Here is a 25,815-nt window from a genome sequence, read left to right as displayed (position 1 = left end):
TTTAATATTTCACTGGCTTTCTCGAACATTGCGTCGGATCCCTTATGAATATATTGCTGCCTTGTAGCACTTTTGATCATAACGGCCTATCTCAGTGGTTAACAACATCATCCGATACCTCAGATCTCTCATTCACTCTCCACATCCAGTCCTTGGTCCTGCTGTTTCCACACAGCACAACTAAGATTATAATCCACTTTCATCATTTCCCGCATTGACTACTGCAACTCTATCCTCTCTGGTCTCCCTAGCTGCCGTCTGTCTCCTTTACAATGCATAATGAATGCCTCTGCCAGACTGATCTTCCTCACACGTCACTCCTCATCTGCTGCAACTCTCTACCAATCCCCTCACTGGCTTCCTCTAAAATCCTGACTCTGACATACAAGGTCTCTCAATAACACTGTATCTCCCTATATCTCTGACCTTGTCCCCAGATACTCTCCCTCCCGTCCCCTTCACCTCCTTCTCTCCTGCATTTGTTACCTCCGGACAGACAGCTCAGCATGCTAAGGCACTGTAGCTGAGCTCTGTAGCAACCCAAGGGTTGCAGGTTCGATCCCCGGCGAGGTGCACTCAGCCTTTAATCATTCCGAGGTCAATAAAATGAGCAGCGCCTTGAGACCCTTACAGGTGATTAGCCGCGCTTTACAAGTACAATACAAATACAATACCTAACTAAATCTCATTTACCGAATTTCTCCAGAATGACTTGTATCTTATGGAATTCTCCCCTAGTTTTCAAAGTGTTAAGCGCTACTTAAAGGGATATTCAACAGTGCTCCTATAGTAAAAGCAAATATGTTAAATCAAAGGGAAAGAGGTGACATGATAGAAACCTTCAAATATATGAAGGGACTTAATAAAATAGAAGCTGAAAGCATTTTTCACAAAAAAATAAATGCCAAAACAAGGGGTCACAATCTAAAGTTAGAGAGTAGCAGATTCAGGAGAAATTTGAGGAAGCATTTTTTTTACAGAAAGGGTAGTGGATTAATGGAATAAACTTCCATTTGAGGTGGTAAACACAAAGGCCTCTATTTATCTTAGCATTTACGTACCCAGCTGTCCTGTATAACACGTTATAGATAGATAGCGACTCACAGCAGGACCTCTACCTGCTCACATGGTGCATAATGTGCCTCTCAGATGCTACCTTAGCATGTAAGCGCCCAGCTGTCCTGTATAACACGTTATAGATAGCGACTCACAGCAGGACCTCTCCCCGCTCACATGGTGCATAATGTGCCTCTCAGATGCTACCTTAGCATGTAAGCGCCCAGCTGTCCTGTATAACACGTTATAGATAGATAGCGACTCACAGCAGGACCTCTCCCCACTCACATGGTGCATAATGTGCCTCTCAGATGCTACCTTAGCATGTAAGCGCCCAGCTCTCCTGTATAACACGTTATAGATAGATAGCGACTCACAGCAGGACCTCTCCCCGCTCAAATGGTGCATAATGTGCCTCTCAGATGCTACCTTAGCATGTAAGCGCCCAGCTGTCCTGTATAACACGTTATAGATAGATAGCGACTCACAGCAGGACCTCTCCCCGCTCACATGGTGCATAATGTGCCTCTCAGATGTTATCTTAGCATTTAAGTACCCAGCTGTCCTGTATAACACGTTATAGATAGATAGCGACTCACAGCAGGACCTCTCCCCGCTCACATGGTGCATAATATGCCTCTCAGATGCTACCTTAGCATGTAAGCGCCCAGCTGTCCTGTATAACACGTTATAGATAGATAGCGACTCACAGCAGGACCTCTCCCCGCTCACATGGTGCATAATGTGCCTCTCAGATGTTATCTTAGCATGTAAGCACCCAGCTGTCCTGTATAACACGTTATAGATAACGATTCACAGCAGGACCTCTACCTGCTCACATGGTGCATAATGTGCCTCTCAGATGTTACCTTAGCATGTAAGTACCCAGCTGTCCTGTATAACACGTTATAGATAACGACTCACAGCAGGACCTCTCCCCGCTCACATGGTGCATAATGTGCCTCTCAGATGCTACCTTAGCATGTAAGCGCCCAGCTGTCCTGTATAACACGTTATAGATCGATAGCGACTCACAGCAGGACCTCTCCCCGCTCACATGGTGCATAATGTGCCTCTCTGATGCTACCTTAGCATGTAAGCGCCCAGCTGTCCTGTATAACACGTTATAGATAGATAGTGACTCACAGCAGGACCTCTACCTGCTCACATGGTGCATAATATGCCTCTCAGATGCTACCTTAGCATGTAAGCACCCAGCTGTCCTGTATAACACGTTATAGATAACGACTCACAGCATGACCTCTACCTGCTCACATGGTGCATAATGTGCCTCTCAGATGCTACCTTAGCATGTAAGCGCCCTGCTGTCCTGTATAACACGTTATAGATAGCGACTCACAGCAGGACCTCTACCTGCTCACATGGTGCATAATGCGCCTCTCAGATGCTACCTTAGCATGTAAGCGCCCAGCTGTCCTGTATAACACATTATAGATAGCGACTCACAGCAGGACCTCTACCTGCTCACATGGTGCATAATGTGCCTCTCAGATGCTACCTTAGCATATAAGCGCCCTTCTGTCCTGTATAACACGTTATAGATAGCGACTCACAGCAGGACCTCTACCTGCTCACATGGTGCATAATGTGCCTCTCAGATGCTACCTTAGCATGTAAGCGCCCTGCTGTCCTGTATAACACGTTATAGATAGCGACTCACAGCAGGACCTCTCCCCGCTCACATGGTGCATAATGTGCCTCTCAGATGCTACCTTAGCATGTAAGCGCCCAGCTGTCCTGTATATCACGTTATAGATAGATAGCGACTCACAGCAGGACCTCTCCCCGCTCACATGGTGCATAATGTGCCTCTCAGATGCTACCTTAGCATGTAAGCGCCCAGCTGTCCTGTATAACACGTTATAGATAGATAGCGACTCACAGCAGGACCTCTCCCCACTCACATGGTGCATAATGTGCCTCTCAGATGCTACCTTAGCATGTAAGCGCCCTGCTGTCCTGTATAACACGTTATAGATAGCGACTCACAGCAGGACCTCTCCCCGCTCACATGGTGCATAATGTGCCTCTCAGATGCTACCTTAGCATGTAAGCGCCCAGCTGTCCTGTATATCACGTTATAGATAGCGACTCACAGCAGGACCTCTACCTGCTCACATGGTGCATAATGTGCCTCTCAGATGCTACCTTAGCATGTAAGCACCCAGCTGTCCTGTATAACACGTTATAGATAGCGACTCACAGCAGGACCTCTACCTGCTCACATGGTGCATAATGTGCCTCTCAGATGTTACCTTAGCATGTAAGTACCCAGCTGCCCTGTATAACACATTATAGATAGCGACTCACAGCAGGACCTCTACCTGCTCACATGGTGCATAATGTGCCTCTCAGATGTTACCTTAGCATGTAAGCGCCCAGCTGTCCTGTATAACACGTTATAGATAGCGACTCACAGCAGGACCTCTACCTGCTCACATGGTGCATAATGTGCCTCTCAGATGCTACCTTAGCATGTAAGCGCCCTGCTGTCCTGTATAACACGTTATAGATAGCGACTCACAGCAGGACCTCTCCCCACTCACATGGTGCATAATGTGCTTCTCAGATGCTACCTTAGCATGTAAGCGCCCAGCTGTCCTGTATAACACGTTATAGATTGATAGCGACTCACAGCAGGGCCTCTACCTGCTCACATGGTGCATAATGTGCCTCTCAGATGTTATCTTAGCATTTAAGTACCCAGCTGTCCTGTATAACACGTTATAGATAACGACTCACAGCAGGACCTCTCCCCGCTCACATGGTGCATAATGTGCCTCTCAGATGCTACCTTAGCATGTAAGCGCCCTGCTGTCCTGTATAACACGTTATAGATAGATAGCGACTCACAGCAGGACCTCTACCTGCTCACATGGTGCATAATGTGCCTCTCAGATGCTACCTTAGCATATAAGCGCCCTTCTGTCCTGTATAACACATTATAGATCGATAGCGACTCACAGCAGGGCCTCTACCTGCTCACATGGTGCATAATGTGCCTCTCAGATGCTACCTTAGCATATAAGCGCCCAGCTGTCCTGTATAACACGTTATAGATAGCGACTCACAGCAGGACCTCTCCCCGCTCACATGGTGCATAATGTGCCTCTCAGATGCTACCTTAGCATGTAAGCGCCCAGCTGTCCTGTATAACACGTTATAGATAGATAGCGACTCACAGCAGGACCTCTCCCCACTCACATGGTGCATAATGTGCCTCTCAGATGCTACCTTAGCATGTAAGCGCCCAGCTCTCCTGTATAACACGTTATAGATAGATAGCGACTCACAGCAGGACCTCTCCCCGCTCAAATGGTGCATAATGTGCCTCTCAGATGCTACCTTAGCATGTAAGCGCCCAGCTGTCCTGTATAACACGTTATAGATAGATAGCGACTCACAGCAGGACCTCTACCTGCTCACATGGTGCATAATGTGCCTCTCAGATGCTACCTTAGCATATAAGCGCCCTTCTGTCCTGTATAACACATTATAGATCGATAGCGACTCACAGCAGGGCCTCTACCTGCTCACATGGTGCATAATGTGCCTCTCAGATGCTACCGTAGCATATAAGTGCCCTTCTGTCCTGTATAACACATTATAGATCGATAGCGACTCACAGCAGGGCCTCTACCTGCTCACATGGTGCATAATGTGCCTCTCAGACGCTACCTTAGCATGTAAGTGCCCAGCTGTCCTGTATAACACGTTATAGATAGCGACTCACAGCAGGACCTCTCCCCACTCACATGGTGCATAATGTGCCTCTCAGATGCTACCTTAGCATGTAAGCGCCCTTCTGTCCTGTATAACACGTTATAGATAGCGACTCACAGCAGGACCTCTACCTGCTCACATGGTGCATAATGTGCCTCTCAGATGCTACCTTAGCATATAAGCGCCCTTCTGTCCTGTATAACACGTTATAGATAGCGACTCACAGCAGGACCTCTCCCCACTCACATGGTGCATAATGTGCCTCTCAGATGCTACTTTTGTGTTTATAGCTCTGTGGAATCTGTTGGTGCTCTAGAAATAAATATTATTATTAATAGTAATAATCTTGTATTAACTAATGTCACCCTTTGTCTTTTGTGACTGATGAAATGTGATGTGAATAACGCCCATGTTATGTTTTTTATAAACGCTGCTAGTTGCACGATACAAACACCAGGGGATTAAACAGCTTGTTTACATTTTGCTGCCGCATCCTCAGACTAACTGTCTTACTCCCATATCCAGGAGATCCCCTACACCTCCAGCCAAGCTTCAGACATAATGACCCTTATCATCCAGTGGGCATTCATTTCTAGAGATGAGGGGGAGCTTGAGTTGGCTGCGGAGAGCACCTGGCAGGATGAGGAGGAACCTTTGCCATCTCTCTATGAATCCTGGCATACTGGCTGCCCAACGTCTCCCCGATGGGACCTTACACTCTGTCAGCGACAAAATATGACATCAACCTGGCATTCAGCAAGCAATCTCCTGGTACGCCAACCTTCTAAGTCACCAAATCAAGTATAGTCAGAATCTGTATCATGTGTGAGCGAAGGAACTAATATTGCATTAATGCGACAAACACATAGATGTCACCATAGATATCATCACTATGAAGTCATCTAGATATTGTAATAATGCACCAAACACATATACAGACATAGAAACAGTGTTACCGTAAGCATCAGCACAATATTGTCACCTGTCTGATACTGTCATAATGTGACTGGCCAAATACATATAGAAACAGTGTCACCGTACTCATTACCACACTATTGTCACCTGCCTGATATTGTCATATTGCAACTTACCAAACACATATACAGACCCAGAAACAGTGTCCCCATATTGTCACCTGTCTGATACTGTCATAATGTGACTGGCCAAATACATATAGAAAACGAGAAATAGTGACAGCATAGCAAATTTATTGTTTAAAACAACAGGGTAACAAACAGCAACGTTTCGGGACCTCTGTCCCTTTCTCAAGCGGATATACACACTGAATAGTATCACCTTATATAGTTACAGACCACTAGGTGGCGCTAAAAACAATTTGAGTAGTTAACTCTTAACACTAATTCATTATTTACATAGAGGTATCCGGTCTGATATATATACATCCATAATCAAATTTGTAAATAGATATCTAAACTTTCAATTCATGTTAAGTTCATAATAAATTTAATAATAAATTTAATCAAGTTCAATTTATACATACTAATGTTTCCTACATACCATACAGCACCAGGTACTCACAGTTTTGTGTGAAAATGGAAGAGACACAAACAGGATTTAAAACCTTTTCATATTTAGATCTAGAGGCATCCTGGATTACCACCCTTACCAAAGGCCAGAGAGATTTTCTACAGATGGCTCCCTCAGAAACAACTTTAAAAGAATACGAGAAACTGGCAAATAAAAAGCTTGCATATGATCTGCATGCTACAACCCTTGCAGAATACCATCGTGTTAAAAGGATTCCACGGGGACTGGGAATGAATGCCCGCCCAACACTTATGCGGGACAATAAAGAATACTGTGATATATTCGAGCAGATATTAAATAAATACTCTATGGATTTAATAGTCCTGACTGTGGATTGCCTTAATAAGGAAACTGTTCAACAACAGGAGAAATTGACCGAGATGGAATCTGATCTCAAACATACCTTATAACATGATGAATCAAGTAAAGTTCTTGCTGATACTAATTCAAAGATGGATGAACTGAGAAAGACCATTGAGAAGCGGAAACGCACAAAATTCTGCAGGGATGAACAAGACTACACCCAGGGCCAAGCTTACCGCTGGCGGTACGATCCGGAAGGTATTACCCGAAGAACCACTTCCGGTCAACAAAGACGCCGCGGATGGATCTCAACTCAGCATGGGAGCAGTTCACAGTCATCGGGAGCATCACCGGGGGACTCTGACGCCGACGGAGGCGCGGAGAAACAAGGAGAAACCACGCCGTCAACTCCGGTCCCACAAGAAATTCTGACAGAGGACACTGTGGTAAATATATCTGGTCAGGAGATTACTAATGATGAACTGTCCATACTTAACAAAGGTTTATCTTATTGTCCTAAACAAGATTGCAATTTCTTTAGATTACAAACTGATTTGTTTACATTTTTTCGCACCTTAAGATTAAAAACCATTTTCAGTAATGTTTCTGAACAAATTAGACCTAAATCTCATAATAAAGAGGTTATATCTTTGCAGCAACTTGGTTTCCGAAAAAAGAGCTCTTTTATCCCGGGGGAATCTAATCATAGTGTGGAAACATACATACATTTGGTTAAATATGATATTGAGCTATTGAAGAATAAAACTGAGTATTTAAAGAGACAAAGTTTAAATATAGGACAGATGAATAAAGATACTCAAAAGAATTTTTGTTTAAAAAAACTCACAAACAAATTTTCATAAAAAAGATTTTGAGACTCTAGAATCCATTAAACAGAAACAAGATTATACTAAAAAGAGCAGATAAGGGCGGTGCTCTAGTTGTAATGACTAAAAAGGATTACACTAAAGAAATAAGGAGACAATTAGATGACACAAGTGTATATAAAAATGATCTAACAACCCTGTATTTTCTGTTCAGAAAGAGCTAGATAGAATTTTAACTATAGCCCTTAAAAACAATTTAATTGAGAAAGATATAGTCACATTTCTTACTGTTAAATACCCTTGCACTCCTGTAATGTATATACTACCCAAGATACATAAAAGTTTAGATACTCCCCCAGGCCGTCCAATCATTGCTAGCACTGGCTCCATTTTGACCCAAGTCTCAATTTTTTTAGACTGTATACTCAGACCTTAGGTGGAACAATCTACATCATTTATTAAAGACACTAGTGATTTTCTATTAATATTGGACACTTTAAATTTTTCTTCAAGTAAATTTATTATATATAGCCTTGACGTAGAGTCTTTATACCTCTATAACCCACACTAGTGGGTTAGGTGCAATTGAGTCAGTTCTCAGCAATGACAGGAATTTAAATAGGTTGCATGTAGATTTTTTGTTGCAATTATTAGAAATGATACTTCATTGCAACTATTTTCTTTTTGAAGATAGTTTTTTTTTGTTGCAGATCCAAGGTACAGCCATGGGTTCCAACATCGCCCCAAACTATGCCAATATTTTCATGAATACATTCAAAGAAAAATTTGTTTTCTCTATTAGATGGTTTATTCAATGTAGTGCCACATGGTGGCGCTACATTGATGATATTTTTGGTGTTTGGTTGGGCGACGTTGGAACCCTATTGGCTTTTGTTCAAGATTTAAATTCTGCCACCAGCCATATTAAATTTAAATTAACATGGAATGAAGAATCAATTGAGTTTCTTGACACCAAAGTAATTAAGAGAGGTTGTACTATAAAAACTGATATATTCAGAAAAAGTACTGACCGTAACAGCCTGTTAGCGTTATGATAGTGCCCATTCACCAGCCCTAATTGCCTCCCTTCCAAAGAGCCAATTGTTAAGGGTTAGACGTATCGTATCAGATAAGGATATGGTAGATAGTAGATTACAGGATATGGGTTCAAGGTTCATTGAAAGAGGCTATCCATCACCCTTGATAAATAGAGAAATAGCATCAGCCTTATCAACTCCTAGAGAAAGTCTTTTTAAGACTAAAAATAAAAAGGAAAAGGATGATGTAAATAAACGTATAGCCTTTGTCTCTGAATATAATCATCTTAGTTTAAAAATACAAAGGATAATAAAAAAACATTGGAGTATTCTATCCCAATGTAACCCTAACATTCTAGAATTCCAGAATTTGCCAATGCCAGCTTATAAACTAAGTAAAAACCTCCATGATCATTTGATTAAAGCGGATATAGGCCCTAATAAATCCATAGCACAAAGGTATATTACTACTAGCAATATGGGTTCCTTCCCTTGCTTAAACTGTTCTTGCTGTGGTAATTTGATTAGAGTTGTTCTATCACCCTAGTAATGGTAAAAAATATAAAATTAAGGGATATTACACTTGTAATACTAAATATGCCATTTATTTGATTAAATGCCCATGTGGGTGGAGCTATGTGGGAGAAACTACCAGATGTGTACGTGATAGGATCATAGAACACAAAAGCTCAATTAGAACTAAAATTCTGACAGCTCCTGTTGTACACCATTTTTTGGAAAAAAATCATGCAATAAATCAACTCCGATTTCAAATAATTGATCATGTCCCAAGTTTACGCAGGGGGGTGATAGAGAGTTAATACTTAAACAAAGGGAAGCATATTGGATTCATGAATTGGGTACCATGCAGCCTAAAGGCATGAATAAAGACTGGGATTTATCAGTCTTCCTTTAAAGAGGAAATACGTATTTAACAAATGAAATTGTTTATCTCTAAAATCTTGATTGTTGTAAATTCTTTATACGAAATTAAACAAATTAATTAAAAAAATTTACACAAATTGAAAATGGTTTTTAATCTTAAGGTGCGAAAAAAAATTAAACAAATCAGTTTGTAATCTAAAGAAATTGCAATCTTGTTTAGGACAATAAGATAAACCTTTGTTAAGTATGGACAGTTCATCATTAGTAATCTCCTGACCAGATATATTTACCACAGTGTCCTCTGTCAGAATTTCTTGTGGGACCGGAGTTGACGGCGTGGTTTCTCCTTGTTGACAATTACTTTTACGGTGTTTCCTCCCTCCGCTCCTCTGTCGACGTCAGAGTCCCCCGGTGATGCTCCTGATGACTCTGAACTGCTCCCATGCTGAGTTGAGATCCATCCGCGGCGTCTTTGTCGACCGGAAGTGGTTCTTCGGGTAATACCTTCCGGATCGTACCGCCAGCGGTAAATTCGGCCCTGTGTGTAGTCTTGTTCATCCCTGCAGAATTTTGTGCGTTTCCGCTCCTTGATGGTCTCTCTCAGTTCATCCATCTTTGAATTAGTATCAGCAAGAACGTTTCTTGATTCATCATGTGATAAGGTATGTTTGAGATCAGATTCCATCTCAGTCAATTTCTCCTGTTGTTGAACAGTTTCCTTATTCAGGCAATCCACAGTCAGGACTATTAAATCCATAGAGCATTTATTTAATATCTGCTCGTATATATCACAGTATTCTTTATTGTCCCGCATAAGTGTTGGGCGGGCATTCATTCCCAGTCCCCGTGGAATCCTTTTAACACGATGGTATTCTGCAAGGGTTGTAGCATGCAGATCATATGCAAGTTTTTTCTTTGCCAGTTTCTCGTATTCTTTTAAAGTTGTTTCTGAGGGAGCCATCTGTAGAAAATCTCTCTGGCCTTTGGTAAGGGTGGTAATCCAGGATGCCTCTAGATCTAAATATGAAAAGGTTTCAAATCCTGTTTGTGTCTCTTCCATTTTCACACAAAACTGTGAGTACCTGGTGCTGTATGGTATGTAGGAAACATTAGTATGTATAAATTGAACTTGATTAAATTTATTATTAAATTTATTATGAACTTAACATGAATTGAAAGTTTAGATATCTATTTACAAATTTGATCATGGATGTATATATATCAGACCGGATACCTCTATGTAAATAATGAATTAGTGTTAAGAGTTAACTACTCAAATTGTTTTTAGCGCCACCTAGTGGTCTGTAACTATATAAGGTGATACTATTCAGTGTGTATATCCGCTTGAGAAAGGGGCAGAGGTCCCGAAAACGTTGCTGTTTGTTACCCTGTTGTTTTAAACAATAAATTTGCTATGCTGTCACTATTTCTCGTTGGTCACTGTGACTTGCAAGCATACCTGAGTGCTGGACTTTATCTCTGTTCTATTCCCAAATACATATAGAAACCATGTCACCATACACATGACCACACTATTGTCACCTGCCTGATATTGTCATATTGCAACTTACCAAACACATATACAGACACTGTGATTGTACACGTGATCACACTATAGTCACCTGTCTGATATTGTCATATCTGACACTGGTAAGTTGCAATATGACAGTATCAGACAGGTGACAATAGTGTAATCACGTGTACAGTGTCTGTGTATGTGTTTGGTAAGTTGCAATATGACAGTTTCAGACAGGTGAATAAAGTGTGATCACGTGTACAGTGACAAACACATATACAGACAGTGTCACTCTACACATGATGACACTAGTGTCACTATAGGCACCAGCATAATATTGTCACCTGTTTGACTAAAAGTTTAACCCCAAAATAAATTAAATCTGTAAATATATATATACTGTATGTTTTACACTTTTCATCAGTGGCCTCATTCTGACATTACCTATTAACGTTTTTGAAGCAGGACGATTTAGAGGAAACCATTTCCCAAAAAGAAGAGCATGAATTTGAGCCAAGAGAAGCCATAACTAAAGCCCAACTTACCTGTCCTACTCCCCAGCCAGATGCACCATCCACTCACGAACAGAAGAATGAAGCCAAAGAGATCCATGATGTGACCCCTATGTACCAAACTTCTCAAACCACAGTTCAGTTAGTTCCTTCTCAGAACATTCCCAGGAGGCGATATCAGCCACATACTGGACCCTTACGTTCTGCTGGGCTGAAGAACATTACCAAGTCCTTAGCAGACACAGAAAAGGATATCTTCATGGAGCAGCAGCTCAAGGTGATAGAGAAGGAAAATAAAGATGGCAACTTTAGCTTAATACCCCCCTCCCTGCATAATATCCTAAAGATCCAGAAGGGCCGACCACCACAGAAGAATGTTGTTGTGTATGATGAATTTGGCAATATCCTTTCTGTGCCAAAGCTGGACCCCTCTATTCTATCCCATCACCGCATATTTCCTCAGGTAGAAGTGCTGAATCCTATTAATGCAGAGAGCAAAGTAAAGAAGGCCCCCCATGTAGTTAAGCCAGCAGCCATCAGTCGGCCAAAACTGAAGAGGAGGCCAAATGTAGACACTGCTGGCCTCCCTTCTTTGGACTTCCAGAAGCAAACACCAGGTGATAATTTATCTGAACCTTTCACTAGTTTCACAGCAGTTGAAGAAACCATACTACCAATTTCATCTGCAATAGGCATTAACCTGGATTCCATGCAGCTGAACTCCGGAGTGATACTGAAAATGAGCAATCACCCAGTGAGCAAATCGTTATCAAGCTTCCACCAAAGAGAAAAAGGGCAGAGAGAGGAGACAGGGGAGCTAAAGCCCATACAGGATATAGAACCCTTGCCAAGCATCAAAGTGAGCCAGCTGATCAGGAATAATGTGCCACAAGTGTGCCCCATTTCACGTCACCATTACCAAATGTTGTCAGCTGGCTTTCCTTAAAGGGACACTGGACCCAAATTCTTTTCTTTTGTGATTCAGATAGAGCAGCAATTTTAAGCAACTTTCTGATTTACTCCTATTATCACATTTTCTTCATTCTCTTGGAATCTTTATTTGAAAAGCAAGACTAATTTTAGATGCCGGACGATTTTTGGTGAACAACCTGGGTTTTTCTTGCTGATTGGTGGATACATTTACCCACCAATAAACAACTGCTGTCCAGGGTTCATAACCAAAAATTGTCTGGCTCCTTAGATGCCTTCTTTTTCAAATAAAGATAGCAAGAGAACGAAGAAAAATTGATAATAGGAGTAAATTAGAAAGTTGCTTAAAATTGCTGCTCTATCTGAATCACAAAAGAAAAAATGTGGGTTCAGTGTCCCTTTAACCAAGACCTTCACCAGGTGCCAACAAAACACCAGGGTATGGCAGCTGTCTCATGAGTGCAAATATAAATACACAACCAAGCATGCTTATTTATTTGTTTATAATCTCATTTCTATAGCTCCACATGGGAAATAATATACATTCTTAACTAAAGATGAATAAAAACCATTAGCAAAAAATTATCTGTGTAAATAATTTCAATGAGAAACTCAAAGTTTGTGAAAGTTAACGATTTTTTCATATGATCGTATTTGGTGGCCAAATAGTGGCATCAAATATACCAAAATGGGCCTAGATCAATACCTTGGGTTGTCTACTTAAAATAAATAAGTAAAAATTTATATATAGAAGATAAGGACTACACTCAGGATTTGTATATCAAATTTATTGCATAATAGTGATGTTTCGCGGTCAACAGCCCCTTCCTCAGACCATGGGGCCGAATGATTAAAGTCTGGCGGTCATGATACGCTGTAGCGTATCATGTCCGCCAGACATCACTGAATGCTGACAGCATACGCTCTTGGCATTCAGCATTGTTCAAGCAGTTCTAGTGAACTGCTTGTGCAATGCCGCCCCCTTGTCCCAGGATGCCTTTAAAAAGGTATAGTGACCATAGTCCTCACCGCTCACCTGGAAAGATGGAGCTTTTTGTAGCAAGCCTGCTTACACGGCTACCAGAGGATCTATTGCTGGTCAACACATTTGTTATAACCCTCATCCTCGGTGGTGCAGATCATTTGTCATCATCACCAAACCGGAAGTCCTGAGCATTGCGCCCGGTTGTTAGAGAAACCATATGTAGCTATGTATAGTAAGTATCGAGGCTGCCAGCATAGTTATAGTTGGTTCTCACAAAGCTACTTGTTAATTGTAATAGTCCAGCGTCCGACAGAGTTGTATATAAGAGTTAGTTTGTGGTATAAAAACTTTTTAGCCTGATTGAAGCCATATACTGTATGGCTAAGCAGCTCTTTCTTGACTAGCAGTCAAATCATATCTACATAGTAGAAGGGGTATAAAAGCATATCTAATTAATTGTCATTTCAATTCAACTATATTATAGAGTTATACATCTGTATTGTTACATAATTAGGGGAATTTGTTACATATTAACTAAAGTAGCTACATCTTTGTGTCATGTTAAGACATTCTGTGAAGTGTAGACTATCAGAAAGATGAACACAGACTACCCTATTCAAACTTGATCACCGTGCTTGCCTTATTGCAACCTATCCTTGTATTAGACATATCAGTTCTATATATGTTCTAATGTGAGTGTTATTTCAACGTTATCATGTTGCTGTGGAAATTAGCAGGGATCAAACATACAAACGTTTTTTATATACCTTGGGCCAACCTTACTTGGTATTAAAGGGACATTAAACCCAAAAAAAAAAATTTCATGATTCAGATAGAGAATACCATTTAAAACAACTTTCTAATTTACTTCTATTATCTAATTTGCTTCATTCTCTTGATATTCTTTCCTGAAAAGCATATCTAGATAGGCTCAGTAGCTTCTGATTGGTGGCTGCACATAGATGCCTCATGTGATTGACTCACCAATGTGCATTGCTATTTCTTTAACAAAGGGTATCTAAAAATTGCAGCAACTTAGATAATAGAATTGTATTCTCTATCTGAATCATGAAGGAACATTTTTGGGTTTAAGGGCCCTTTAAGTAGCCTCACCATAAATCATAGGTTACTTGATCTATGGTCACTTACTTGATCATAGGTTACTTGATCTATGGTCACTTACTTGATCATAGGTTACTTGATCTATGGTCACTTACTTGATCATAGGTTACTTGATCTTTGGTCACTTACTTGATCATAGGTTACTTGATCTTTGGTCACTTACTTGATCATAGGTTACTTGATCTTTTGTAACTTACTTGATCATAGGCTACTTGATCTTTGGTCACTTACTTGATCATAGGTTTCTTGATCTTTGGTCACTTACTTGATCATAGGCTACTTGATCTTTGGTCACTTACTTAATCATAGGTTACTTGATCTTTGGTCACTTACTTGATCTTAAGTCACTTACTTGATCATAGGCTACCTGATCTTTGGTCACTTACTTGATCATAGGCTACTTGATCTTTGGTCACTTACTTGATCATAGGTTACTTGATCTTTGGTCACTTACTTGATCATGGGTTACTTGATACTTGGTCTAAACATGGCCATAATTTGGCACTGCTTGCTATTTTATCTGATGATTAAGGCTGTGAAGGCCGAAACGTCGCATGTAATGTGAAAATAAAGGTATTTTCTATTACCTAATTGGTGCTGTGGATACCATTTGTCTATTTTATCTGAATGAATATCACCTGGGTAATAGGTGTGCACACATGAACTGGATTATCTGGTTGATGTGTGCACCCTGAGTCACTATATAGGCACCTTTGAGCAATATCAGGGATCACATCTACGCCTCCCCGGTCTGATGGTATTCACAAAATGGATTGGAGCAGTGTAAATTTGCTATCCCCTCAAAATAACTCAACACACAGCCATTAATGTCTAAACTGTTGGCAACAAAAGTGAGTACACCCCTAAGTGGAAATGTCCAAATTAGGGCCAATTAGCAATTTTTCCTCCCCGGTGTCATGTGACTTGTTAGTGTTACAAGGTCTAAGGTGTGAATGGGGAGCAGGTGTGTTAAATTTGGTGTAATCGCTCTCACACTCTCTCACACTGGTCACTAGACATTCAACATGGCACCTCATGGCAAAGAACTCTCTGAGGATCTGAAAAAAAAGAATTGTTGCTCTACATATAGCTAGCCTGGGCTTTAAGAAAATTGCCAAGATCCTGAGTTGCAGCACGGTGGGCAAGACCATACAGCGGTTTCATAGGACAGGTTCCACTCAGAACAATCCTCGCCATGGTCGACCTAAGAAGTTGAGTGCACATGCTCAGCGCCATATCCAGAGGTTGTCTTTGGGAAATAGACATATGAGTGCTGCCAGCTTTGCTGCAGAGGTTGAAGGGGTGGGGGGTCAGCCTGTCAGTGCTCATACCATACGCCGCACACTGCATCAAATTGGTCTGCATGGCTGTCTTCCCAGAAGGAAGCCTCTTCTAAAGATGATGCACAAGAAAGCCCGCAAACAGTTTGCTGAAGACAAGCAGACTAAGGACATGGATTACTGGAACCATGTCCTGTGGTCCGATGAGACCAAGATAAACTTATTTATTGCAGATGGTGTCAAGCGTGTGTGGCGGCAACCAGGTGAGGAGTACAAAGACAAGTGTGTCTTCCCTACAGTCAAGCATGGTGGTGGGAGTGTCATGGTCTGGACCTGCATAAGTGCTGCTGGGACTGGGGAGCTACAGTTCATTGAGGGAACCATGAATGCCAACATGTACTGCGACATACTGAAGCAAAGCATGATCCCCTCCCTTCGGAGACTGGGCCACAGGGCAGTATTCAAACATGATAACGACTCGAAACAGAAGATCACTGCCTTGCTAAAGAAGCTGAGGGTAAAGGTGATGGACTGGCCAAGCATGTCTCCAGACCTAAACCCTATTGAGCATCTGTTGGGCATCCTCAAACGGAAGGTGGGGGAGCGCAAGGTCTCTAACATCCACCAGCTCCGTGATGTCGTCATGGAGGAGTGGAAGAGGACTCCAGTGGCAACCTGTGAAGCTCTGGTGAACTCCATGCCCAAGAGGGTTAAGGCAGTGCTGGAAAATAATGGTGACCACACCAAATATTGACACTTTGGGCCCAATTTGGACATTTCCACTTAAGGGTGTACTTACTTTTGTTGCCAATGGTTTAGACATTAATGGCTGTGTGTTGAGTTATTTTGAGGGTACAGCAAATTTACACTGTTATACAGGCTGTACACTCACTACTTTACATTGTAGCAAAGTGTCATTTCTTCAGTGTTGTCACATGAAAAGATATAATAAATATTTACAAAAATATGAGGGGTGTACTCACATTAGAATGTATTTTAGAATGTACTTTTGTGAGATACTGTACTTATACTTTATAAAGTATATATAAAAATGTTTATTCAAAAATAAAAAGACATTTTTTTTCTATGTGAAGAACATAGGAATGTAAAATTAGCATAATACGCTTCAGGCTGAGCGCTATTGGTGTTGGGTTTTCGCACATGAAGAGTTAGTAATCTTACATAAATATTAAGGAGTAGATTTATTAAACAGCATTTCATATCTGATCAGGATGATTGCAATCCGCAAACCTCAGTGGTGGTGGATGAGATAAGAAGCAGCAGTTACGACCGCTGCTTCTTAACTTAAGTTTCAGGCAGACCGCTGCTTAATAAATCTACCACAAGGTGGCCAAGCGTTTGGCTTTAGCAACAAGGAATAATCATTTTGTTTTAGAAACAAACTATTTATTTGTTACACAGCAGGTTTCACAAAACAAACACCTACTCCTAACTCAGGAGCTGACTAAACTATTCCTAACTATATTACTGGGGCATCTAACAACTGCTTTATAGAAAAAACAATCGTTGTGTTACAGGCATCTGTCAGGTGATCTCCTCCTCACAGGGTCAGACAAAGCTTTGCTCTCAGAGCAGCCTTTTGCTAGCTAATTGCATCAGCTGACATTTAACTGTTTTCTTTCATGTAATTGGCAAGAGTCCATGAGCTAGTGACGTATGGGATATACAATCCTACCAGGAGGGGCAAAGTTTCCCAAACCTCAAAATGCCTATAAATACACCCCTCACCACACCCACAATTCCGTTTTACAAACTTTGCCTCCTATGGAGGTGGTGAAGTAAGTTTGTGCTAAGATTTCTACGTTGATATGCGCTTCTCAGCATTGTTGAAGCCCGATTCCTCTCAGAGTACAGCGAATGTCAGAGGAACGTGAAGGGAGTATCACTTATTGAATACGATGATTTCACTAATGGGGGTCTATTTCATAGGTTCTCTGTTATCGGTCGTAGAGATTCATCTCCTACCTCCCTTTTCAGATCGACGATATACTCTCAATTTACCATTACCTCTACTGATAACGGTTTCAGTACTGGTTTAGCTATCTGCTATATGTGGATGGGTGTCTTTCGGTAAGTATGTTTTTATTACTTAAGACACTCTCAGCTATGGTTTGGCACTTTATGCATTTATATAAAGTTCTAAATATATGTATTGTACTTATATTTGCCATGAGTCAGGTTCATGTATTTCCTTCTGCAGACTGTCAGTTTCATATTTGGGGAATATAAAAAATTTTTTAAGAATTTATTTCTTACCTGGGGTTTAGTCTTTTTTTCAATTGACTACTTCTTGCAAATTGCGGGCGGTATTAGGCCAAATGCTAAACTTTATTGCGTCATTCTTGGCGCGAAAATATTTTTGGCGTGAAAAAATACGTCTATGACGCAATTTTGTCATTTCCTTTCACACGGTTGCGTCATTAATGACGCGAGTGTGTAATTTCCGGTTATTTTTGGCGCCAAAAAAGTTTGTTACGTTGTGCGTCATACTTGCCGCCAAATTTTTTCATTATTTCAATACCCCATAGATGTTTGCCTCTTGCCTTTTCTCTATCAGAGGGCTATGCTATTTGCATTTTTCCCCATTCCTGAAACTGTCATATAAGGAAATAGATAATTTTGCTTTATATGTTGTTTTTTCTCTTACATTTTGCAAGATGTCTCAATCTGATCCTGCCTCAGAAGTTTCTGCTGGAACATTGCTGCCTGACATCGGTTCTACCAAAGCTAAGTGCATTTGCTGTAAAATTGTAGAAATTATTTCGCCGAATGTCATTTGTAATAGTTGTCATGATAAACTTTTACATGCAGATAGTGTATCCATCAGTAATAGTACATTGCCAGTTGCAGTTCCTTCAACTTCTAATGTGCATGATATACCTGTAAATTTTAAAGAGAATCGGATAGATTTAGAGTTTTGTCGGTAACGACCCGCGTAGCTAACGCTGTTTTTTTTTTCCCCGCACCTTTTAAATACCGCTGGTATTTAGAGTTCACAGAATGGCTGCGTTAGGCTCCAAAAAAGGAGCGTAGAGCATAATTTACCGCCACTGCAACTCTCAATACCAGCGGTGCTTACGGACACGGCCAGCTTCAAAAACGTGCTCGTGCACGATTCCCCCATAGGAAACAATGGGGCAGTTTGAGCTGAAAAAAAACCTAATACCTGCAAAAAAGCAGCGTTCAGCTCCTAACGCAGCCCTATTGTTTCCTATGTCTGCATCTAACACACTAACATGAACCCCGAGTCTACACACCCCTAACCTTACACTTATTAACCCCTAATCTGCCGCCCCCGCTATCGCTGACACCTGCATATTTTTTTTAACCCCTAATCTGCCGCTCCGTACACCACCGCAACCTACATTATACCTATGTACCCCTAATCTGCTGCCCCTAACACCGCCGACCCCTTTATTATATTTATTAACCCCTAATCTGCCCCCCACAACGTCGCCACCAGCTACCTACAATAATTAACCCCTAATCTGCCGACCGGACCTCACCGCTACTATAATAAATGTATTAACCCCTAATCCGCCTCACTCCCGCCTCAATAACCCTATAATAAATAGCATTAACCCCTAATCTGCCCTCCCTAACATCACCGACACCTAACTTCAAGTATTAACCCCTAATCTGCCGACCGGACCTCGCCGCTACTCTAATAAATGTATTAACCCCTAAAGCTAAGTCTAACACTAACACCCCCTTAAGTTAAATATAATGTTTATCTAACGAAATAAATTAACTCTTATTACATAAATTAATCCTATTTAAAGCTAAATACTTACCTGTAAAATAAACCCTAATATAGCTACAATATAACTAATAATTATATTGTAGCTATTTTAGGATTAATATTTATTTTACAGGCAACTTTGTAATTATTTTAACCAGGTACAATAGCTATTAAATAGTTAATAACTATTTAATAGCTACCTAGTTAAAATAATTACAAAATTACCTGTAAAATAAATCCTAACCTAAGTTACAATTAAACCTAACACTACACTATCAATAAATTAATTACATAAAATACCTACAAATAAATACAATTAAATAAACTAACTAAAGTACAAAAAATAAAAAAGAACTAAGTTACAAAAAATAAAAAAATAATTTACAAACATTTGAAAAATATTATAACAATTTTAAGCTAATTACACCTACTCTAAGCCCCCTAATAAAATAACAAAGCCCCCCAAAATAAAAAAATGCCCTACCCTATTCTAAAATTAAAATAGAAAAGCTCTTTTACCTTACCAGTCCTTAAAAGGGCCTTTTGCGGGGCATGCCCCAAAGAAAACAGCTCTTTTGCCTGTAAAAAAAAACATACAATACCCCCCCCAACATTACAACCCACCACCCACATACCCCTAATCTAACCCAAACCCCCCTTAAATAAACCTAACACTAAGCCCCTGAAGATCTCCCTACCTTATCTTCACCACGCCGGGTATCACCGATCCGTCCAGGCTCCGAAGTCTTCATCCAAGCCCAAGCGGGGGCTGAAGATGTCCATGATCCGGCTGAAGTCTTGGCCCAAGCGGGTGCTGAAGATGTCCATGATCCGGCTGAAGTCTTGGCCCAAGCGGGGGCTGAAGATGTCCATGATCTGGCTGAAGTCTTGATCCAAGCGGGAGCTGAAGAGGTCCATGATCCGGCTGAAGTCTTCTATCAAGCGGCATCTTCAATCTTCTTTCTTCCGGATCCATCTTCATCCCGCCGACGCGGAACATCCTTCTTCACCGACGACTTCCCGACGAATGACGGTTCCTTTAAGGGACGTCATCCAAGATGGCGTCCCTCGAATTCCGATTGGCTGATAGGATTCTATCAGCCAATTCGGAATTAAGGTAGGAAAATTCTGATTGGCTGATGGAATCAGCCAATCAAATTCAAGTTCAATCCGATTGGCTGATTGGATCAGCCAATCGGATTGAACTTGAATCTGATGGGCTGATTCTATCAGCCAATCAGAATTTTCCTACCTTAATTCCGATTGGCTGATAGAATCCTATCAGCCAATTGGAATTCGAGGGACGCCATCTTGGATGACGTCCCTTAAAGGAACTGTCATTCGTCGGGAAGTCGTCGGTGAAGAAGGATTAGCTTAAAATTGTTGTAATATTTTTCTAATGTTTGTAAATTATTTTTTTATTTTTTGTAACTGTTACGGTTGCCTCCAGCCTGGCTGGAAGTTGGACCGTAGAAAAGGATGCTCCTAGCGCTCACCAAAGGATCATCAGCACCGTAGACACCATAACTACTGCGTGGCCACCATAAGTAATGCAGACTCTACGAACCACCGCTGCTGGGCTGGTATCTCGCCGTCTGCTCTGCGCCCTGGACCTACGACCAGGCTCCAGTAGGTGAACCTCTCCCTTCTGTAGAGCGAAGCAGGATCAGGAACAAGAGCTCTTACAAGAGCTCAGTAGCTAAGAGAGTATGAAGAGCATAGCAATCCCTGTAGTGATTATAGCTGTCCCCTACAAACATGAGTCAAGGCTGCAAGTTAGAGGGTCAGAAAAGGTCTGAAGTGCTGGAACACCCAGCCTGCTTTTTATTGAGGTTACATGCAAAAAGGACACTCTCAGGGGGAGGCATAAAATCCCCAATCACACATTTGGTACATTTAGATAGAGAGACAACGCCCTGTGACAGGCCACACTAGAATACATTACTTCAGCAGATAACAAGTTACACACAAGAAAACAATGCAGTCCATCTTATCAACTAGCAGGCTGACTCTGGAGGTGATTAGACAATGGGAATGTTTATCACTAAACTTAATTAGAGCTGATGCCAGCAAACTTGTATTTAGAAAATAGCTTCTTAAAGCTGAACAACATTAACTCTTTCAGCTCCGACCGAAGGGTCTGTCACATAGTACTTAACGGTACAGAATGAAAACTAATGCTTCTGTAACAGTGCTCCCTTTCTGTGGAACACTCTGCCTGTGTGGTACTTGGGTCAGTAAGCCCTATTTACTGAACCAAGTGGGAGAAAGCCAGGGACAAGTTATTTTACAGGTCTGGGGACATAGTCTTAAAGGGGCATTGTTCACCAAAGTCACAATATGTCCCCAGACGGTTCTTAAAGGGCCATACACACCCAATAAAAGTTAATACGTTTTCAGGGGCACAATCTTCCAGGGGCCATAGTCATGAGGAAGGAGGCTGGCAAATAGGCTTCTCCACAATCCAGGGAAGCAGGGCAATTTTCCATTTAAAGGGCCAGTTACAAATAGCAGTTTGTAACAGTAACTTAGTTCTTTTTTTATTTTTTGTACTTTAGTTAGTTTATTTAATTGTATTTATTTGTAGGTATTTTATGTAATTAATTTATTGATAGTGTAGTGTTAGGTTTAATTGTAACTTAGGTTAGGATTTATTTTACAGGTAATTTTGTAATTATTTTAACTAGGTAGCTATTAAATAGTTATTAACTATTTAATAGCTATTGTACCTGGTTAAAATAATTACAAAGTTGCCTGTAAAATAAATATTAATCCTAAAATAGCTACAATATAATTATTATTTATATTGTAGCTATATTAGGGTTTATTTTACAGGTAAGTATTTAGCTTTAAATAGGATTAATTTATTTAATAAGAGTTAATTTATTTTGTTAGATAAAAATTATATTTAACTTAGGGGGGTGTTAGTGTTAGACTTAGCTTTAGGGGTTAATAAATTTAATAGAGTAGCGGCGAGGTCCGGCAGATTAGGGGTTAATACTTGAAGTTAGGTGTCGGTGATGTTAGGGAGGGCAGATTAGGGGTTAATACTATTATAGGGTTATTGAGGCGGATTAGGGGTTAATAACTTTATTATAGTAGCGGTGAGGTCCGGTCGGCAGATTAGGGGTTAATTATTGTAGGTAGGTGGCGGCGACGTTGTGGGGGCCAGATTAGGGGTTAATAAATATAATATAGGGGTCGGCGGTGTTAGGGGCAGCAGATTAGGGGTACATATGGATAACGTAGGTGGCGGCGGTTTGCGGTCGGAAGATTAGGGGTTAAAAAAATGTAATAGAGTGGCGGCGATGTGGGGGGACCTCGGTTTAGGGGTGCATAGGTAGTTTATGGGTGTTAGTGTACTTTAAAGCACAGTAGTTAAGAGCTTTATTAACCGGCGTTAGCCCAGAAAGCTCTTAACTCCTGGCTTTTTTCTGCGGCTGGAGTTTGGTCGTTAGATTTCTAACATTCACTTCAGCCAAGACTCTAAATACCGGCATTAGAAAGATCCCATTGAAAAGATAGGATACGCAAATGGCGTAGGGGGATCTGCGGTATGAAAAAGTCGCGGCTGGAAAGTGAGCGTTAGACCCTTACCTACACGACTATAAATACCAGCGGAAGCCCAAAACCAGCGTTAGGAGCCTCTAACGCTGGTTTTGACGGCTAACGCAGAACTCTAAATCTAGGCGTTTGTTTCTGATTCTATCCAGAAGGCTTTGTCCGCATTTTCACCTTCTAATAAACGTAAAAGGTCTTTTAAAACTTCTCATTTAGATGATGAAATTTCAAATGACCAACAACATAATAATTTATCCTCTTCTGATGAGGATCTATCTGATACAGAAGATCCTTCCTCAGACATTGACACTGACAAATCTACTTATTTATTTAAAACTAGTACTAAAGCCCGTGTACACGGGCCATTTTTTTCAGAACAGCGGTCCCACCCCTTGCTCTCTCCCCCCTTTCTTTTGCTCTCTCTTCCCCCCTCTCTTTTGCTTTCTTTCCCCCCTCTCTTTTGCTTTCTCTCCCCCCTCTCCTTTGTTCTCTCTCTCCCCTCTTTTGCTCTCTCTCTCCCCTCTTTTGCTCTCTCTCTCCCCTCTTTGGCTCTCTCCATCCTTTCTTTTGCTCTCTCTCCCCCCTCTTTGACTCTCCCCCCCCCTTTGGCTCCCCCCCCTCTTTGGCTCCCCCCCCCTCTTTGGCTCTCCCCCCCCTCTTTGGCTCTCTCCCCTCTTTTGCTCTCTCTCTTTGGCTCTCTCTCTCCCCTCTTTGGCTCCCCCCCCCCTTTGGCTCTCTCTCCCCCCTCTTTGGCTCTCTCTCCCCCCTCTTTGGCTCTCTCTCCCCCCTCTTTGGCTCTCTCTCCTTTTTGGCTCTCTCCCCCCTCTTTGGCTCTCCCCTCCCCTTTGGCTCCCCCCTCCCCTTTGGCTCCCCCCTCTTTGGCTCCCCCCCCTCTTTGGCTCTCCCCTCCCCTCTTTGGCTCTCTCTCCCCCCTCATTTGTTCTCTCCCCCCTCTTTGGCGCTCTCCCCCCCTCTTTGGCTCTCCCCCCCCCCCTCTTTGGCTCTCCCCCCCCACTCTTTGGCTCTCTCTCCCCCCTCTTTGTCTCTCTCTTTGGCTCTCTTTCCTCTTTGGCTCTCTCTCTCCCCCCTCTTTGGCTCTCCCCCCTTTAGCTCTCTCCCCCCCTTTGGCTCTCTCCCCCCCCCCCCTCTTTGGCTCTCTCTCCCCCCTCTTTGGCTCTCTCTCCCCCCTCATTGGCTCTCTCTCCTTTTTGGCTCTTTTTCCTCTTTGGCTCTCTCTCTCCCCCCTCTTTGGCTCTCCCCCCCTTCTCTTTGGCTCTCCCCCCTTCTCTTTGGCTCTCTTCCCCCCCTTCTCTTTGGCTCTCTGCCCCCCCCTTCTCTTTGGCTCTCTGCCCCCCCCCTTCTCTTTGGCTCTCTGCCCCCCCCTTCTCTTTGGCTCTCTGCCCCCCCTTCTCTTTGGCTCTCTGCCCCCCCTTCTCTTTGGCTCTCTGCCCCCCCCCTTCTCTTTGGCTCTCTGCCCCCCCTTCTCTTTGGCTCTCTGCCCCCCCCCTTCTCTTTGGCTCTCTGCCCCCCCCTTCTCTTTGGCTCTCTGCCCCCCCGCCTTCTCTTTGGCTCTCTGCCCCCCCTGCCTTCTCTTTGGCTCTCTGCCCCCCCTTCTCTTTGGCTCTCTGCCCCCCCCTTCTCTTTGGCTCTCTTCCCCCCCCCCTTTCTCTTTGGCTCTCTGCCCCCCTTCTCTTTGGCTCTCTGCCCCCCCCTTCTCTTTGGCTCTCTGCCCCCCCCTTCTCTTTGGCTCTCTGCCCCCCCTTCTCTTTGGCTCTCTGCCCCCCCCCCCCTTCTCTTTGGCTCTCTGCCCCCCCCTTCTCTTTGGCTCTCTGCCCCCCCTTCTCTTTGGCTCTCTGCCCCCCCCCTTCTCTTTGGCTCTCTGCCCCCCCCCCTTCTCTTTGGCTCTCTGCCCCCCCCTTCTCTTTGGCTCTCTGCCCCCCCTTCTCTTTGGCTCTCTGCCCCCCCCTCTTTGGCTCTCTCCCCTCTTTTGCTCTCTCTCCTCTTTGGCTCTCTCTCTCTCCCCTCTTTGGCTCCCCCCCCCCCCTTTGGCTCTCTCTCCCCCCTCTTTGGCTCTCTCTCCCCCCTCTTTGGCTCTCTCCCCCCCTCTTTTGCTCTCCCCCCCCTCTTTGGCTCTCTCTCCCCCCTCTTTGTCTCTCTTTGTCTCTCTTTCCTCTTTGGCTCTCTCTCTCCCCCCTCTTTGGCTCTCCCCCCCTTTAGCTCTCTCCCCCCCTTTGGCTCTCCCCCCCCCCCCTCTTTGGCTCTCTCTCCCCCCTCTTTGGCTCTCTCTCCCCCCTCATTGGCTCTCTCTCCTTTTTGGCTCTTTTTCCTCTTTGGCTCTCTCTCTCCCCCCTCTTTGGCTCTCCCCCCCTTCTCTTTGGCTCTCCCCCCTTCTCTTTGGCTCTCTTCCCCCCCTTCTCTTTGGCTCTCTGCCCCCCCCTTCTCTTTGGCTCTCTGCCCCCCCCTTCTCTTTGGCTCTCTGCCCCCCTCCTTCTCTTTGGCTCTCTGCCCCCCCCTTCTCTTTGGCTCTCTGCCCCCCCCTTCTCTTTGGCTCTCTGCCCCCCTTCTCTTTGGCTCTCTGCCCCCCCCTTCTCTTTGGCTTTCTGCCCCCCCTTCTCTTTGTCTCTCTGCCCCCCCTTCTCTTTGGCTCTCTGCCCCCCCTTCTCTTTGGCTCTCTGCCCCCCCTTCTCTTTGGCTCTCTGCCCCCCCCCCTTCTCTTTGGCTCTCTGCCCCCCCCCCCTTCTCTTTG

General features: G+C 42.8%; 1 protein-coding gene across 1 annotated transcript in view; it reads left to right on the top strand.

The window, feature by feature from the left end:
* C2H2orf81 (chromosome 2 C2orf81 homolog) overlaps positions 1-12,634 on the top strand; it is a 41,623-nt gene extending 28,989 nt beyond the window's left edge. Inside the window, exons 3-4 of the mRNA XM_053700946.1 lie at positions 5,326-5,571; positions 11,379-12,634. Coding sequence (XP_053556921.1) covers positions 5,326-5,571; positions 11,379-12,374 — 1,242 coding nt within the window. The 3' untranslated portion in view covers positions 12,375-12,634. The remainder of the gene's footprint in view (positions 1-5,325; positions 5,572-11,378) is intronic.
* The last annotated feature ends 13,181 nt before the right edge of the window (positions 12,635-25,815 follow it).

Source organism: Bombina bombina, chromosome 2 (assembly GCF_027579735.1).
Source record: "Bombina bombina isolate aBomBom1 chromosome 2, aBomBom1.pri, whole genome shotgun sequence".
Classification (NCBI taxonomy): domain Eukaryota; kingdom Metazoa; phylum Chordata; class Amphibia; order Anura; family Bombinatoridae; genus Bombina; species Bombina bombina.
The sequence above is the reverse complement of the archived record's forward strand: the minus strand, read 5'-3'. Positions and strand labels throughout refer to the sequence as shown.